Source organism: Rattus rattus, chromosome 8, assembly GCF_011064425.1.
Source record: "Rattus rattus isolate New Zealand chromosome 8, Rrattus_CSIRO_v1, whole genome shotgun sequence".
Classification (NCBI taxonomy): Eukaryota; Metazoa; Chordata; class Mammalia; order Rodentia; family Muridae; genus Rattus; species Rattus rattus.
Genome location: NC_046161.1, coordinates 4,535,459 through 4,554,350, shown reverse-complemented (window position 1 = coordinate 4,554,350; position 18,892 = coordinate 4,535,459). Strand labels below are relative to the sequence as shown.

The 18,892-nt window shown below is 39.5% G+C and overlaps 1 protein-coding gene across 3 annotated transcripts in view; it reads left to right on the top strand.

Moving 5' to 3' along the window:
- The window catches only part of Dync2h1 (dynein cytoplasmic 2 heavy chain 1), a 198,172-nt gene that overhangs the window by 88,887 nt on the left and 90,393 nt on the right, over window positions 1-18,892 (top strand). For all 3 annotated transcript variants that reach the window (XM_032911134.1, XM_032911135.1, XM_032911133.1), the window contains 5 exons: window positions 2,551-2,714; window positions 5,697-5,816; window positions 6,304-6,438; window positions 9,218-9,361; window positions 14,229-14,318. In XM_032911134.1, coding sequence (XP_032767025.1) covers window positions 2,551-2,714; window positions 5,697-5,816; window positions 6,304-6,438; window positions 9,218-9,361; window positions 14,229-14,318 — 653 coding nt within the window. The remainder of the gene's footprint in view (window positions 1-2,550; window positions 2,715-5,696; window positions 5,817-6,303; window positions 6,439-9,217; window positions 9,362-14,228; window positions 14,319-18,892) is intronic.

Here is an 18,892-nt window from a genome sequence, read left to right as displayed (position 1 = left end):
GAATTCTGCTAAAAAGGCTGGCCAGGCAGCTTTAGGGATCTGCCTGTCTCTGCTTCCCTAGTGTTAGGATTGCAGGCACATTCTGCCATGCCTGTCATTTTATGTGACTGTTGGGCTTTCTAACATGACAAGCATTTTACTGACTGAGGCGTCTTGCCAGTCCAGCCTACCCCCACCTCCAAATCCAGATTTGTGAGATTAGAATATAGTACATTGAAACTTGAAGAATGTCTGTGTGTAAAGTATATACACATATTGCAGATATGTACACAGGCGTATACTACACACATAACCATTTTTACATGGATAATTGTTTCCTCTGGCCTCACATGACTGCACTGTCTTAAACTACAGTACTTGATGATCATAAGGTTTGGACTGTTTGTTCCCCTTGTGGAAGCAGGGAGGAGGGCAAGGCTCTCAGGGCTCATAAGACTCCCACGGCTGTTAGGAAATACTTATGAGTCCCTCCATTCCCAGCCTGTGACACAAACAGGTGACTAAGGAGTGACATCTCTGGAGCATAGTGGGCTGTAAGTCAGGCAGGGGCTCCCATTGTTTGGTTGCACATGGGTTAGCCAGAGGACTTCCTAGTGGGGAAGAGGCTTGTGAATTACCCATATTCCCTTAATAGCCGGGAAACTCTTTGGCTCATTCTTCTAGGTTTGCTTTGAATCATCTCTTTGATCTGTACCCACTGTACATATCTGGTAGTGATTCAGGAAAGGTTATGTGGCAACTTACTCTGAAGCATTTTTAAGTTTTGCTGTGTTAAATAACTATATAGGCATGGCACTTGAATAGTTTTCCTAAATGTTTTATGTAGACTTGAAATTTGTACAAATTTTGCTCTTTTTTGGCTCAATTTTCTTTGAAGATCAATTGTGTCTTATTGGTTGTGTCGAATAATTCTTTATCACTTTAAAAATGTTATTTTGCTGAGTCCTGTCCTGAGGAAAGTACCTTAAAGTCAGTTTTGAATTAGTATCTTTTCCTTTTGGGCTTTTGTTTTGATTTAGGTTTTTGTGCTTTAAGTATTTCGAATCTTTCTCATTATGAAATGTTCTGTGAATCTAGAAGTCTCTCAAGGTTGACATTTCAGTACTATGTGCAATGCATTTAGTGACTGGTTGTGTTCATCTGTGATCCCATCACTGTGACACGTACCTTCGAAATCAGCTTAAGGAAGGCGAGATTTCTTATGACTCCTGATCTTAAAGGCTCGGTCCACTTGGTTGGCAGCGTTTTTCCTGGCCTAAGAGAACCTTGTATCCTAGAAGGAAGGAGTGGTGGTGCTGGTGCAAAGTCGTTCAGTGCTGGTTGGTACGCAGGAAGCAGAGAGTAGTAGCTAGGATCAAATCCATTCCACGGTGGCACAGTCATGTGACCTGCTTCCTTTGCCATGGTCCCATTTTGGAGGTCTCCCATCCTGTAGTAGTCTACTTAGAGACTTAGTTCACAATAGACTAAACCACTGATTATGTGAAGTGATACAGTAGTTTCCATTTGCATTTACCTAATAATGTTGAGCATATTTCATTCTTCATTGGCAATTTTAATGTCTTCTTTTGAGAAATGTTATTAAGGTACTATTCCAATTTTAATTGGGTGTTCTGCTTTTCTGCTATTCATTTTTAAGAGTTCTTTATAAATGTTGTATGTTGTCTTGAAAATGTTTTGCAAATATTTTCCCACAGGTCTTCCTGTCATCTTTTCATTTTATAGATAATGGCTATCTTTATGACTATTCAAATTTGTATATTTCTTGATTTTTTATTTTATTTTATCTAAGGGATTACTCAAACTTTGAGTATTCCTTGACTTTCATTGTATTATATCTAAAGTACTAGCACAATAAATACCTTTTTAAAAAACTTATATACATTATTCATTTTACTATCTTTTCTTTTTTAAAAGTATTTTTAGTTATTATTCAACAGTTTCATAGATATATACAATATATTTGAAACACATTCATCCCCCAATTTGCTACTCAACTAAATAATTTTGAAACTGGGAATGATACCTCATCAAGAGTGTCTACTTTGACATCTATAAACAACTATTTTGGAAAAACTTGGAATATGAACAGTTAATACCCATTATAAGTAGGTATGCCATTGTTACTTCTGTATCCCAGGATTGAGTTAATGTTATTTGAGCAACAGAAGTGATAATTGAGCATTTATGAGTTTTCTGAGTAGTCCAGTTTTGAAGTCTTCTTCACTGTGTTAAAGTTTGTGATCTCTGAGTCAGAACCTGCAGAGGCTATTTGATGCTCTCTGGGAACTCTAAGGAATAGTGCAAGTCCCAAAGGAGGGATGATGCGTTGTGTGTATGTATGGCTAAAGTGTTTAAACACAAAACCTGCTTTCAGTAAAATGTAGCTTTTGAAAGTTAATGTGTTTGTCTTTGATTGTCTTTGAAAGCTGCCATATAGTTGATTTTTTAAAGTCTTTATGTAGGAATGCTTGGAAACAGTTTTTAATACTTATGTCAGAAGATACAGAAGATTCAAGCTGACCAACTAACTGTGTGTGTGTTTGACAGGACCTCGGTATGTGGTACAAATAGGTGACAAGATCATTGACTACAATGAAGATTTCCGCCTTTTCTTGTCAACAAGAAATCCAAATCCTTTCATCCCACCGGATGCTGCATCCATCGTGACTGAGGTGAACTTTACTACAACAAGAAGTGGACTGCGAGGACAGGTGTGTGGGCTGGACAGACCAGCAGAAACTTGCAGAGCTGTTTGCTATGAGTGGATTGTTTAGCTTGTAAGGACTTTGAAAATAGGATTTGAAAATTAGGATTTGGACAGTATCTGTGGAAGTGAAGCATTCAGGTTTATTTTATCCTTTGTTAGATTTCTAGTTTTCGTTCATATTACTGGTTCCTCTGATATAACTTATTTTATAGGCTATTTCTATTACATTTGGTAAAACTTGCATGATAGGCAGTTCATAGAGATAAGATGAGATTTAAAATTCCAATTAAGAAAGCTTAAAAAATGCAGTAATTTGATGTAGGCAAGAGGCTCTGATTCCTGAGCTAGTATGTTATTTTTTTTTTTAAAACAGAGGATATTTTTAGTTAGTTTTCGAGATTTTAATGATCATTTTCCTCTTCCCTTTCTCCCTTCAAACCTTGCCAAATGCCCCTTTCTGCTCACTTTCATATTCATGTCAACCAGTGTCAACCACCGAACACTATGTGTCTTTGAGTTCATTTTTCTCTGTCTGACTCATTACAGTTTAGAATTAAGGTTTGAGTTTACAAATGATTTTTTTAAGTTTACAAACTTTTATGAATATATTCTTAGCTTTTTGTCTGGAAAGAGATCTGTATTGATTTTTGAGTACCATCGTTTTTATTTAACTCGTTTAATGGTATTCATCTTCCTCTTTTGCTTCCATTATAGCAGGCAGATCTTTTACTTTTTTATTGCAGTTTAAAAGCTGCTGTTTCAAGGTATTCTTTTCTCATACTATAAGGCTTCCTGAGTATTGTTTATGAATTACATACTTGGAGTTATAGCTCTTAAATATCAATATTTCAAGTTACTCAGAATTAATTGACAAAATTGCTTCTTTGATTTGAAAGCCTACTTTGGTTGATGGTGGAGCAGTGCAAGACTTCTTAAGACAAGTGCCAATGGAGATTATCCCAGCATGGCTGTCCCGTTTGACTTAGTATTAGATACTAGTATGACTTTTGCAACAAATAATTTTGGTCGGTGGGAAATGTTATTTCAGTGCTGTTTAGATGATGCAATAATTTTTGAAATACATTTGTGTGTGTGTGTGTGTGTGTGTGTGTGTGTGTGTGTGTGTGTGTGTGTGTGTTGTTATGTGTGGTCCATGATGTGTATGTTCAGGTCACAGAAAACTTTAAGTTGTTTTGAGAGGTTTGAGCCAGGCTGACTTCATGACATGCTACAAAATGCCAGGTCAGAAGACTAGGCCTAAGTTTCTGTTTCCCAGAGCTGAACAAACCAGTCCAGGAAAAACAGCTTGTAGGCAGCCAATCAGAAGCTGCCCTGCTATATGGCCCAAGCCAAGAATAGTTAGTCAGCAATGGTTCTGGTAAGTTCCCCAGAGCCCTAGCCAATTCCTAGGACACCTGTACCCCTAGAGATAGAGTCAGTCAATCAGGATGGAGGTCATCTGTTCTCTGGAATCCCCTCATCGGCTTTGAACTGAGCCTGAAGCTTGCCTGCAGGTCTCCATTTGGATGAATGCTAGACTCTTGCATGCTAGATTTCCTCAGAGTAAACACTCTGCTTCTGCATGCAGTTTACACACTCTGCTTCTGCATACAGTGTAAACACTCTGCATCTGCATGCAGTTTACACACTCTGCTTCTGCATACAGTTTACATACTCTGCTTCTGCATACAGTGTAAACACTCTGCTTCTGCATACAGTTTACACACTCTGCTTCTGCATACAGTTTACACACTCTGCTTCTGCATTACACACTCTGCTTCTGCATACAGTGTAAACACTCTGCTTCTGCATACAGTGTAAACACTCTGCTTCTGCATACAGTGCTTCTGCATACAGTGTACACACTCTGTTTGTGCATACAGTGTACACACTGCTTCTGCATACAGTGTAAACACTCTGCTTCTGCATACAGTTTACACACTCTGCTTCTGCATACAGTTTACACACTCTGCTTCTGCATACAGTGTACACACTCTGCTTCTGCATACAGTGTACACACTCTGCTTCTGCATACAGTGTAAACACTCTGCTTCTGCATACAGTTTACACACTCTGCTTCTGCATACAGTTTACACACTCTGCTTCTGCATACAGTGTAAACACTCTGATTCTGCATACAGTTTACACACTCTGATTCTGCATACAGTTTACACACTCTGCTTCTGCATGCAGTTTACACACTCTGCTTCTGCATACAGTTTACACACTCTGCTTCTGCATGCAGTTTACACACTCTGCTTCTGCATACAGTTTACACACTCTGCTTCTGCATACAGTTTCAGTCTGGGGTGTTATTCTTTGGCAACTCTTGGACCTTTACAGTTTCTCCTCCCAACATACAGATTCTGAAGGTCAAGCCAGGTCACTAGAATTGGTTCAGGTGCTGAGCTATCTTATAGAATCTGATAATATAATATTTTAATATTTCCCATTTCTTAAGTTAAATGTTTATATCAGCAGCTAATACATTTTTATAGTTTTTGTATTTTAATCTAACTGTAGAGTGAAATTTTTCATACATAGTAAATGCTGTGATTTTCACACATTTAACATTGTAATGAGTCTTAAGCATCCATTTTCTTTTTTTTTCCCACATGAGAGGTTTAATGAAAGGATGAGACAAGGGAGAGGGATGAGAAAGAGAAAAGAAAAAGAGTAGAGAAGGAGAGGAGTAGAGGACATGCGCACATGGGGAGAAGCGGGGTGGGGGGGGAGGGACTGGGGAGGAGAGAAGAGACAAAGGGGAAGAGGTGAAGAGTAAGAGAGAACAAGAGAAGCATCCACTTTCTGTTCCTTATCAAAACAGACATTGGAGTGTCCTGTACTGAATTAGAAAGAATCAAATGATGTCACATTTATTACAATACCATGGGACTTACTCATTTCTAAGGCCTGGTCAGGAGAAGTATTATGCTGTTTTAAAAGATCATTGCTGGAATTATGTTTTTTGCTTTTCTTTTTTAAGCTTTTAGCTTTAACCATTCAGCATGAAAAACCTGATCTAGAAGAGCAGAAAACAAAACTATTACAGCAGGAAGAAGATAAGAAAATACAGCTGGCTAGACTTGAGGAGTCTCTGTTAGAGGTGACAAGCTTTCAGAATGGTTTCCATATTGCTTCCTTCTTTATCAAATACATGCTGCAAGTGTCATCTTCAAAATGCTTGTGATTTTTCCAAAGTTATACTAGTATATTAAAGTAAAAATCCCAAGAGAAAACACGAATTTCTCTGTCAGAATAAAGGTCTAAAGTTTATAATTATAATTATAGCTATAATTAAGACAAATTGTTCTAAACTATTAAGTTCTTTTTATTTGGAACTATTAAGTTCATTTTTTTACTTGGAATTTCCAAAGGCACTAAAATTAATATAAAATTATGACTGTATACATAACTTTACTTTTGGTTATTATGTTGATAAACATAAATCATGCAGTTATTTGATATAGAAAGGCTATAGAATGTTGTAATTCTTTTAAAAATATTATCATCACATCAGCAGTTAATATGAACTTCCTTTAATTGATTATTTTAATTTTGTAATTACTTTGATTATTAATTTCTCCTTGCAGACACTTGCCACATCTCAAGGCAATATTTTGGAAAATAAGGATTTGATTGAATCTTTGAATCAGACAAAAGCAAGCAGTGCTCTTATTCAAGACTCACTTAAAGAATCTTACAAACTCCAGATTTCCCTTGATCAGGTAATTATTTCCTTTCCTATGATTTTGTCAGCTATTCTTAATTACTTGTGTGAATTTGATAGAACATGTGCAGTCAGATCTTCAAGGGAATGGTTTTGCCAAGAATGAAAGCCATTTAAGAATAAGAGAGCCTGAGATGTGAGTCTTGTTGGAGGGCAGCCATAAGCTGCCACCGCACTGAGTAAAGTCAACTGCTCTGTCAGCATGGTGGGATGCTATGCCACATTGTTACTTAAGGTAGAAGTGTGCTTCAGAGTAAAAGTGAAAAGGACTGTGAGCAAAGATCTCTGCTATTCGTATCAGTCAGCAGTCTACTGCTTGAATAAATTGAATAATATAAATTGAGATAAATCAACTTATAATAAAAGCTTTATTTGGGCTTACAGTTTGGGGTATTGGAGCTTAAGGTCAGTTACCTCATTGATTTGGGGGCTGTGGCAAGGAAGCCTCTCATGGTACAACATGTCTCAGACAGAGACAGAGACAGAGAGACAGAGAGAGGACTGAGCAGAAGGGGAGTCAGGGAGAGAGGAACAAGGATCAGAAAGTCAGTCCTCTGCAGGCACTCCATTCAAGAGACTGAGACCCCTCCACTGCCTGATAGCACTGTGGGCTTTAGTTTAGGAAAGCCTTTAACATGAAGACTTTCATGGATATTATAAATCTAAACTTTGCTACCATTTTTCTTTCCTTCCTTCCTTCCTTCCTTCCTTCCTTCCTTCCTTCCTTCCTTCCTTCCTTTCTTCCTTTCATATTTTTAGTCAGGGTCCTAGACTATAGTCTGTATTAGTCAGGGTTCTGTAGAGTCACCGAATTTATGGAAAAAAAAAGTATATATCATACTTTTTTTACTAACTGTAGTCCAGCTAATCCAGGTGTGGAAAGTTCGAGAATCTAGTAGTTGCTGAATCCCACAAGGCTGGGTGTCTCAGCTGGAATCCACAAGAAGTAGCTTCCATGATATCCTTATTTAGACTTCCAGCAGAAGGTGTGGCCCATATTAAAGGTATATCTTCCCTCCTCAAGATTTGGGTCAGAGGCTTATGTCTTTCTGACTCAAAATCTAGATGAAGTATATCTTCCTTCTTCAAAAGTCAGAACTAGAAATGGATTCACCCACTTCAAACCAAGCAGAGTCTCACACCTAGAAATTTCATGTGTGCCTTCCATCCATTTCTGGGTTGTAGTTCATTCCAGATATAGTCAAGTTGACAACCAAGCATAGACATAACAAGTCTTAACTGGGTTTGAGCCCAGCTGGCTTTGGACTTGCAACAATCTTCCCCTTCCAGCTTCCTGAGTGCTAGGATGACAAGGATGAGCCACTATACCCAGCAGACGTTTTCTTAAGACAAGTTAAATATACTAATTGAGTTACACATTATTTCTTTTAAAATGTTCTTTCCCTATTAGAGTAGACCCTGTGAATGTAAGGATTTGAACCAGTTTCTTACAGTAGCTCAGAATCTTTCCTGTGCTTTAATATTCCTTTAGGGAAGCTCCAAACCACATCAGTGTAACATGTATTATTTTTTCTCCTGCACAGTATAACTGAGCTTTGCTGGAAACTCAGATAGCCAGAGTTAATACCATTGTGGGTTTCCAGGCAGCAGCCTGACCTTTGACTCCCTGGTGTTCCTGAGTTATATCTGTTCTCCTCAACGATTGTTCTGCTTTCTCTTTCCAGTACTTTCCTACTCTTGTTCACACTTTACACTTACCTGTTACTACTCTGTATGATTGGAAGATAGCTCTGTTGAAACCAGAAAAAAAAAAAAAAACCAAACCAGATTCTAGTCCCGTCATCCCACCTGGCACTGCAAAGCTAAGCTTGACAGATGTCTTGCCTGCAGTCGTTTCCCTCAGTATTGTGAGTGCCATGCCTTCTCGTGTGCAGCAAACACTGATGGGTTGTAGATGGAATCCACTGGAGTTGTTTGCAGTTGCAGCACTTGATGCTGAGATGCAAGAACCCACTAGTGTAAAGAACCTTGTAGCCATGTGATTCTCCCATGCCCTCTGTCAGAAAATAGTCCCAGTACTAATCGGCACTACTGTGTGCTTCATCATTCTGAAGTGACATTTCTTAGTCATATTTCCTTCCTCCACCCCAGTATCCCTTTTCCCTTGTTTGAAATGCACTTGCAGGATGCAATACCCAGCATCTGTATTACATAAGTCACCTGATCCCACTTGCTAACTATTCCATTTCTTCTTGCTCCAAATACTCTTGATTTTGACCAAGACCAATGCATCAAATAGTTGTGTTTCTACCATGTGAGACTTAGAAAAAAGCCTCACTCCTAAATTTATATGTAGACATCTAGTCTCTGATGAGGTAGGACTAAGTGGTGGCCCCTTTGTGGAGTATTGGTCATGAGGGTGAAGGTCTCCTAAGTCAGCAGGAAGGTTCCAGTGTTTTGGGAAAGAGGGCAGAGGGAACTTGCTTGCTTGCAATTATTTAAGGGCCCAAAATGTCCTATCTCCAGGAACAAAAAACTAGGGCTCCAGTAGCCCCCAAATTTGTTGGTGCCTTAACCTTGGGCTTTCCAGCTTCCAGAACACTTTCTATGTAATTTTTTATAGAACCCTGGGTAAGTGAAGATGTATTTGTACAAAACTGACGAATGACTTTGTATAAATCAGTACGCTATTTCTTAGAGCAGTTCTTCATTTTGGTTATGGCATTGTCTGTGGCTAGGTGTGTGGACAGTGTCTGTAGGTGGCAGTAAAGCACTGGTGACAGGTGATCCCTTTCCTCTGCACTAATGATCCACAGGAGCGTGATGCCTACCTGCCTCTGGCTGAGAGTGCCAGCAAGATGTACTTCATCATCTCCGACTTGTCCAAGATTAATAACATGTACCGTTTCAGTTTGGCTTCTTTTCTCCGACTTTTTCAACGAGCTCTGCAAAACAAGCAGGTAAGTTGTTGGGTATACTAGAGGCATTAAACAGGTCACTTAAATATTGAACTTATAGTAACACATTTTTAAGATAGCTTTTATGACTTGTATTTCAGAGGATCACAGATAACACTTTTTTTTTCAATTAAAAACAGTGGTAAATTTAATTGAAAAGTAGTAAATATTTATGGAATACAATATAATTTTTTTCATTTTCTAATGTTTCTTTTTTTTTTCATCTTTATTAACTTGGGTGTTTCTTATTTACATTTCGATTGTTATTCCCTTTCCCAGTTTCTGGGCCAACATCCCCCCTCCCCCTCCCTCTCCTCTTCTCTATAGGTGTTCCCCTCCCCATCCTCCCCCCATTACCGCCCTCCCCCCAACAATCCCATTCACTGGTGGTTCAGTCTTGGCAGGACCAAGGGCTTCCCCTTCCACTGGTGCTCTTACTAGGATATTCATTGCTACCTATGCAGTTGGAGCCCAGGTTCAGTCCATGTATAGTCTTGGGGTAGTGGCTTAGTCTCTAGAAGCTCTGGTTGGTTGGCATTGTTCATATGGGGTCTCGAGTCCCTTCAAGCTCTTTCAGTCCTTTCTAAGATTCCTTCAGTGGGAGTCCCGTTCTCAGTTCAGTGGTTTAATGATGGCATTCGCCTATGTATTTGCTGTATTCTGCTGTGTCTCTTAGGAGAGATCCATCCGGTTCCTGTCAGCCTGCACTTCTTTTTGCTTCATCCATCTTATCTAGTTTGGTGGCTGTATATGGGGCCCATGTGGGGGCAGGCTCTGAATGGGTGTTCCTTCTGCCTCTGTTCTAAACTTTGCCTCCCGCCCCTCCCAAGGGTATTTTGTTCCCTTTTAAAGAAGTAGTGAAGCATTCACATGTTGATCATCCGTCTTGAGTTTCATGTGTTCTATGCATCTAGGGTAATTCGAGCATTTGGGCTAATATCCACTTATCAATGAGTGCATACCATGTGTGTTTTTCTGTGATTGGGTTACCTCACTCAGGATGATATTTTCCAGTTCCATCCATTTGCCTATGAATTTCATAAAGTCATTGTTTTTGATAGCTGAGTAATAGTCCATTGTGTAGATGTACCACATTTTCTGTATTCATTCCTCTGTTGAAGGGCATCTGGGTTCTTTCCAGCTTCTGGCTATTATAAATCACAGGTAACACTTTTAAACCACATTTAAAAGAGACCATTTCTTATTTATTTTTATTTATTTTTCATTTATTTTTACATTCCAGATATTATTCCCCTCCCAATTGTTCCCCCCTCCCCCTTGAGAGTTCTATATCCCATACCTCCTCCCTGCCTCTCCTCCACACTCCCCTAATCCTGTCTCCACAAGCATGTCCCCCCCACCTCCCCACCAGACCTCTAAACTTCCTGGGGCCTCCAGTCTCTTGAGGGTTAGGTGCATCTTCTCTGAACCGAGACCAGGGAGTCCTCTGTTGTACATGTGTTGAAGGTCTCATCTCAGCTGGTGTGTGCTGCCTGGTTGGTGATCCAGTGTCTGAGACATCTCAGGGGTCGAGGTTAATTGAGACTGCTGGTCCTCCTACAGGGTTGCCCTTCTACTCTGCGTCCTCCAGCTTCTCTCTAATTCAACCAGTGGGGTCAGCAGCTTCTGTTCGTTGGTTAGGTGTAAATATCTGAATCTGACTCTTTCAGCTGCTTGTTGGGTCTTTTGGAGGTCCCTTTTTGTGAGTGCCCCATAGCCTCAGTAATGGTGTCAGGTCCTGGAACCTCCCCTTGAGTTGGATCCCACTTTGGGCCTGTTGCTGGACTTTCTTTTCCCCAGGCTCTTCTCCATTTCCATTCCTGCATTTCTTTTAGACAGGAAGAATTATGGGTCAGAACTTTGGCTGTGGAATAGCAACCTTACTTGATGAGAATTATGGGTCAGAACTTTGGCTGTGGAATAGCAACCTTACTTGATGCCCTGTATTTCTGCTGGAGGTAGAACTTCAATAAGTTTCCTCTCCCCACTATAGGGTCTTTCATTTAGGGTTCCCCCCTTTTGAGTCCTGAGAGTGTCTCATTTCCCAGGTCTCTGGTACATTCTAGATGGTCCTCCCAACTTCCTTCCTCCCGAGGTTGCCTGTTTCCATTCTTTCTGCTGGTCCTCAGGGCTTCAGTCCTTTTCCCTCACCCAATACCAGATCATGTTCCCCTCTCTCCCCACCCCCATTCTCTTTTCTTCCCCTGTCCCTCTCTCCCTCCCCACTTGTGGTTGCTTTCTTCTCCCTCTCAAGGCCCTTTAACTCATTGACCTTTTTGAGTTCCGTGGACTGTATCTTGACATTCTTTATTTTATTTCATTTTATTTTATTTTATTTTATTTTATTGGTTAATATCCACTTATTAGTGAGAACATACTGTGCCTGTCCTTTTGGTCTGAGTTACCTCACTCAGGATGATATTTTCTAGTTCCATTCATTTGCCTGCAAAACTCAGGATGTCCTCATTCTTTTTTTTTTTTTTTTTAGATTTATTCTTTTATTATATATATATAAGTACACTGTAGCTGTCTTCAGACACACCAGAAGAGGGCATCGGATCCCATTTTTTACAGATGGTTGTTGAGCCACCATGTAGTTGCTGGGAATTGAACTCAGGACCTCTGGAAGAGTAGTCGGGTGCTCTTAACCACTGAGCCATCTCTCCAGCCCGGATGTCCTCATTCTTGATAGCTGAGTAGTACTCTACTGTGCAAATGAACCACATCTTCTGTATCCATTCTTTTGTTGTGGGACATCTGGTTGTTGTGAAACTAATAGAGGTTATGAACCAAAAGAGACCATTTCTTTAAGTCCATTTTATATTCTTGACAAACTTTTAGTATTATTTGGAAGCAAAGGAACATTTTATGTTCCAAGAAAAGTTAATAAATAATAAATGATCCCAAAACAGCAGTAATTCACAAGTGTTTATGAAGGTAATTAATTACCTATGTAGTCATGCATCACCTGAGCCATAGCCTGGTGGGTGAAGCATTGTCCAGATAATAAAGCGTAGTACCTCACTGCTTTAGCAAACTTGCTTTCCTGGGGAAAGTTTGTTAAACAGTGTCTCACTAACTAGGGATTTGGTTAGGACACAGGGATATGTTCCATGGGTCTCAGAGCTCAGCTGGAACTTGAGGGTCTGGCTTGGGCGCAGAAGGGTACCTGATTTGCCTGTTGGGTATCTAAGGGAGAAGACTTAACACATGGTAGTTAACAACCACTATGGCAAGGTTGAGTTACTCACAGCTCGGAGTAAATGAACTTCTTACATGACACCTTGGGTCACCAAATAATATATTCCAGCCAGTAAGACAGATGAAGCCAGCCTTAAGTCCATATCATTTCTGCAGACATGTATTGACTTAAATAATAAAGGTCTGTCTAGATTGAAAACAAGCAAATGGACACCACATCATGGCAAGATTATTGAAGAACTGTGGTGTTATACCTAAGAACAGTCCTTAAGATATATAGGTACCATCGGTTAAATGATGGCAAGGAATCACTTACCCTCTTGGAAAGTCTCATTGGTTGCAGAATGAAAGAATAAATTTGTTTGCTATGGAAAAAAAAAAGATATATAGGTACCTACTCTAATTTGTATGCCTAATTTTTCCTTAAATTCTTAGAGTTGGATTGCTAAGCATAAATACACATTAATAAGCCTTTTTCTCTGTACTGACTACGTATCCATCAGAAATACATGTGGTTGGTGGGTTGACTCTTTCCATGAGCCTTTCAGTCTGTGTTGAAGCCGACAACAACTGCATGTCTCATTGTGTTGTTTTAACATGATGGACGCTCAGCTGCTCTCTCAGAGACATGTATTTATTCTTTAAATGATCCTCGGGGTAAAATGTAGAACTTTTAGCTCGCTTCTTGTTTCTAGCCAATCAGCCCCCTTTCTTTAATTTACATCTTTTTTTAGTATGTACATATATTGTACGTTTGTGTGTGCACATGTATGTGTGTACACGTGCACACACATGCCTGTGTATTTATAGATTACACTCAGGAGTTGTTCTGTCCTTCCACTGTGAAAGACTCAGCAGGAAGCTCCTTTACCATCTTTATGTTCCTAGTTTTTCTAAATCAATAGAAATAACAATTGATAATATAATAACATTTTGACAGTTATATAGAACAGAATTTCCAAGTTAGTCTGAGTACTGGAGGTGTGGGATTTTTATTCTACCACTTTAAAACTGAATGTTTCATTCTTATCTCACCTGGCAGTCTTGGTTCTACTGTCAAATTGAAGTGGGAAACAGTGTAACTATAAGCTGCATTGGTAATTAAAATTCAGGTACTTTAAATAGCCTTACCTCATATTGAAAGAAGTTGTATTTTTAATGCTGTAATGAACTAGTACCATTGGGAATTTTGATATTTTCATTATTATTTTTTCCTATTAGAAATTGATTGTAATTTTTATTTATTAAAAGTTTATATTTATATATTTAAGGAAATACATAATATAAAATACTTTATTGGGGTACAAGTTTAATGCACTTAATTAATTCCTTGAGGTTTATGGATAAGTTTTTTTTTCAGAACCAGCTTTTAGTCTAAAGATTTTTTTTTGTTGTTTTGATTTTATTTTATTTTTGTCTTTATTTTGTTTTTGTTGTTATTTTTCAAGACAGGGTTTCTCTCTGTAGCTCTGGCTATCCTGGAACAGCAGGCTGGCCTTGAACTCAGAGGTCCTCTGCCTCTGCCTCCTGAGTGCTGAGATTAAAGGCATGTACCCCCACCACCCAGCCTGGAGAATCATTTTTAAAAGTGGCCCAACTATAAAATATCTGTAAATATTTTTAAAATTTTAATTTAAAATTAATGGATTTTCCAAATTCTGATCTACAGGACTCTGAAAGTACAGAACAAAGAATCCAGTGTCTCGTGAATTCATTGAAACATATGGTTTATGAATATATATGCAGATGCCTGTTTAAGGTAAGGATTCATAGGATATAAGCTACTCTACAAACCAAAGTTCATAGCTGCTTATGTATTCAGAAGGTATTGAAATGGACACAATTAATCACTGACCACATACCAACATGTAATCGAGAAGAAAAAGACAAGGAGAGGAAAGGATCCTTGTCGCTAGGCAGCTGCCTTAGCTGAGCAGTCTGATAGTTACCAAAATGGAGGTTAACCAGGGGTAGTATTGGGTTCCTTATGTCACCTGGGTTCCTCAGGTTTAGTGTCATCTGGAGATGTCTTTGTTTGCTGATAGTGACTGTTCTATGATTGTGAGGTCTTCACCATCTCTTTCCTCTATCAAATCCTAAACATGCCCTCCTCGTTCTCCTCATTTGTGAAAACTCAGTGTTTCTAAACATCACCTAGTGTCCCATGGTGTCTTAGTGACTTTTAATTTGCTATGAAGAAACACCATAACCAAGGAAACTTCAAAGAGAAAGTATTTGATTGGGGATTTACAGTTCCAGAGAGGGAGAGTAGATGACCATAAGGGTGGGGAGCATGTTAGGGTTAGGGTTAGGGTTAAGGTTAAGGTTTAGGGTTAGGGTTAGGGTTAGGGTTAGGGTTAAGGTTTAGGGTTTAGGGTTAGGGTTAGGGTTAGGGTTAGGCGTACTGCTGGAGCACTAGCTGACAGCTCACATCTGATCTGCAAGCAGAAGGTAGACAGAGCTATCAGGGCATGGATGGCCCAGCCCCAATGACATACCTCCACCAACAAGGCCACACCTTCCCAAACAGTTCTAGCAACTGGGAATTCAAGTATTGAAATGTATCAGCCTATGGTGGCACGCTCATTCAAATTCCTCCAGCCGTGTTACAGAAATCGGTACCCAGTACTGGAATTACACAGCCAAGATTTACTGGCTTTTGAGTTACAAATTACAATTTTCTGAAGATGTCTTCCTCTTAGAAAGGATCTAAAACAGTGTACAATGAGAGACTTTTGAGATTTCACCACTTTTTGAATGACAGAACTCACTTCAGACTTTTACAAGCAGTACCTTGCACTTAGCTCAAGACATAAAGAGCTCTCACAAAGTCAGTACCTGAGTCTGAGGAGTTGTTACCACAGGACAGTCATGGATACTCAGGAAGTCCAGAAAACGGTTCTGTTCATTGAGGCAGAGCAAACTCTCAAGAGACGTATGTAGCACTCTGTACTAATGTCTCCTGAACTTAGAGTTGGGCATTTCTACAGAATTCCACTTTCAGTGGGGACTGTATATTTTCCTTTCAAAGGTCTTATGACTAATTATGTTCTAAAAACTTCCCTTTTAGACTTCAGCTTTAAGTTGTTTAGGACTAGGAGTTCCGAGCTAATGACCTCAAAGCTACATTGCTTGCACTCCTATGAATACGGATGACCTGTACAGTGGTTTGTTCCATCTACTTCAGCTTGTGATCCCTGATATTTGTCTAAGTGTTACCTTCTCTTACACTAAAAAATGTATTGCATAATTAAACCATGGCTCTAGCAGCACGCCTACCTGCTGCCTGCTGCCTGCTGCCATGCTCCCCAGCATGGTGGTCATTTACTTAGACCCTCTGGAACTGTAAGTGAAATCTAGATGGAACTATAACAGTATCCACTGAAGACTCATTCCCCTCCTGTTCTTCTCGAGCACTAAGCTAAGGTAGGTTCTTCTCCATAGTCTGCTTTTCTCCTATGTCCTCATGCTTAAATGCCTAGACAGAGTCTTACCAAGCCTTCCCTCACTGTGTTTTGTCCTGTGTGCCCTATCTTTGCAGTTGGTCTCATGGTCTTTCCATGACTATAACTAGTGAGCCTCATTCATTTTCACAGCTGTGTGATCATGATGTGTCATAAGTTTGAATGATCCCTTTCCAATACACTGTAAAGCATGAGGGTTATACCTAGAAAATTTTGGCTTTGGGAATATTTGCATATAAATAATTAATATCTTGGGGCTAAACCTACATTTTAATGTAAAATTTGTTATTCTTCATATTCAAAAGTTACCTATGGCCTGGAAGAAATTTTTACACAATGTTTTTAGTGTGTCTGTGCTTTGATTCTGACAGCACAGGAAGGCACATGTGAAATTTTATATCGTGTCGTCTGTCAGGACTCAAGGTTTGGTCTGGGAGTACTTTGGGTTTTAGACTTTCAAACTTGGATATTCAGATTACGTCCTACTTGATTGACATCTCTGTTACATGGCAGTAGGATTAGTACATGGTTTCGCTGTCATGAGTGACTGTAGTGAGTAGTCTTTGTAGTGCCTTCATCCCTGTGTACAGATCTAAGTATGCGTTTTGAACTCAAAAATTTCTGCGTAGAAGTGTAATTGTTTGTACAAGGGTTATACTTCCAAAATTTTGCTTAATTTTATCAGATGTTCTTGTAGAGAAGATTGCTTTCTTATATTTGAACTAAGTGAAGGCACTTTTTTTTTGTGCTTATCAACCTGAGAAACATGCACACACATACATATGCTCGCATGCACACATGCTTGTATGCACACACACTCGCATGCTGTGAGCACTCACACAGCAGACAACATGAAGTTGGGAAGGATAGATATTGCAGAGGTGAAGGGGATTGGTGGGAGGGAGTTAAAGGTGGATGAAATGAAGGTACACATAGAAAACTTTTAAGGAAAACTTGATTGAAAATTAAAGACAGTATAAACATTCATTTTATTCAGTCCACAGATTATTAGCTTTTATTATTGCTTTCAACTTGTATCCTTTTATTTCAGCCTATAATTCTTATTTGCAATAATGCAGGCTATTTGCTGTGTTAATACCATGTCATGTATTTTCTAATGTAATTGGCAAAGGGTCACTGTTATCAACAAGATGATTGTTTCAGTAGATTATATGGAGGCTTGCTTCTTTGAAGCTACTTTACCCTTTAAAAATATTTTCAGGTTGTGCTAAGAAGCTTTTGATCATAGGAACGAAGTTGAGAAGCCACACTCAATACTTTAGTGTGCAGTTGGAGTCTTTCATTTCCTGCCTTGAGTAATACTTATTATTGTAATTGGCAAGTCATAAAAATTTATGTCACCATGATCTACAATTTCTGACTCATCTTTTTAATTCATAAAGCGTCTGTCTTGTAAAACTTGTTTCTGCCACTATAGAGTGTGATTTCAAGTTCCCATGGCGTCTGAGTATTGATGAGTGTTGGGAAAGGGCATCACTCATAAGCTATGAGATGGACATCTCAGAATGGAGACTGAAGCATCAGTGAGGGTAGAAGTCCTGTCATAGCCCTGTGAAAGTTCTCTGGCTTTGTAGCCATCAGCAGAGTGTCACTCATAATGCTCCACTGTCATGTTGATGACAGTATTGTGGTCACAGTGGACTCCAGACATAAGGTGGACTAGTATTCAGGTCACATCAAACTGAATGCAAGTTGACTTGGAATGGAAAATGACTGACTTTTAATAAACTGTACCAATTAATGAAAGCTGTCTGTCCATTTCTGCTTAGGTTACCAGCGGTGACATTTCACTTTCTGTACTTACTTCAGTACTTATGAAAACTATAATTACATACGTGGTTTCCTCAAACTTATACTACATAAAAGTAATGTATGTGCTTCTAGTATTTCCTCTCCTAGTCAATCTTTTGGAGTAAAAGAAAGTGTCTTTGTTGTTTCTACTTTGATGAGAGAATGTGGGATAGAGGGTTGGAGACGAGCACAGGGTGAGGAAATGCTCTGGGGCAGGAGCACTGGGGGAAGGGCTGGGAGAAGCACTTGGCAAGCATTGTGGGGAGCAATGTGGAGGGGCATTAGGGAGGCTTTTGAGGAAGTTCTGGGAGGAGCTGGGTGAAGCATGGAAGGAAGCACTAGGGGAACACTGGGAGGAATGTAGGGAAAATTAGGGGTAGTAGCTTTTGCAGGAGTACTGGGGGAGTACTGAGAAGAGCTCTGAGAGGACCATAGGAGAGTTCTGAGGAATACTGGGGAGCATTAGAAGGAGCTCTGGGAGAAGCACTAAGGGAATTTCTGTGGGCAGTACTTAGACACACTAAGAGAAGATGGAGAACAAAGGAGCACCAGTGAGAAGCACTGAAGTCACCTATGGGGAGAGGACTGAGAAGAGCTCTGGAAGAAGCAGTCTAAGAATACTGGGAGGGGGAGTTCTGGGAGAAACACTGGGGAGCACTGACGTGTGAGCTATGGGAGGAGCACTGAGGGGAGCTCTGGGGAAAACATTGAGGTGAACTCTTGGAGGAGCACTGAGGGGAGCTCTGGGAGGATAGGTCCCTAGGTTTCCTCTTTTTCATGGAATGCTGTTGTCAAAGATATCAGATGTAAAAAGAACATGGATGAGAAAGATTTTCTGTGTAGTTAGCCTACTTTCTGTGAAGTCGCCTTCCTTTCTAGGAACTTTTTCATTGAGTAAAATTCAGATGGGTGCTATTTTTAAATAAACTATTTCTAATACCTCCTAATTGTAAACTAACTGCTTGATACTCCTATATCGGAATGAGTGTATAGAAACTTTGTATTTGTATCCACTGAAGTGGATCTGAATAATTTAGGCAATTTTCTTTTATGTAGA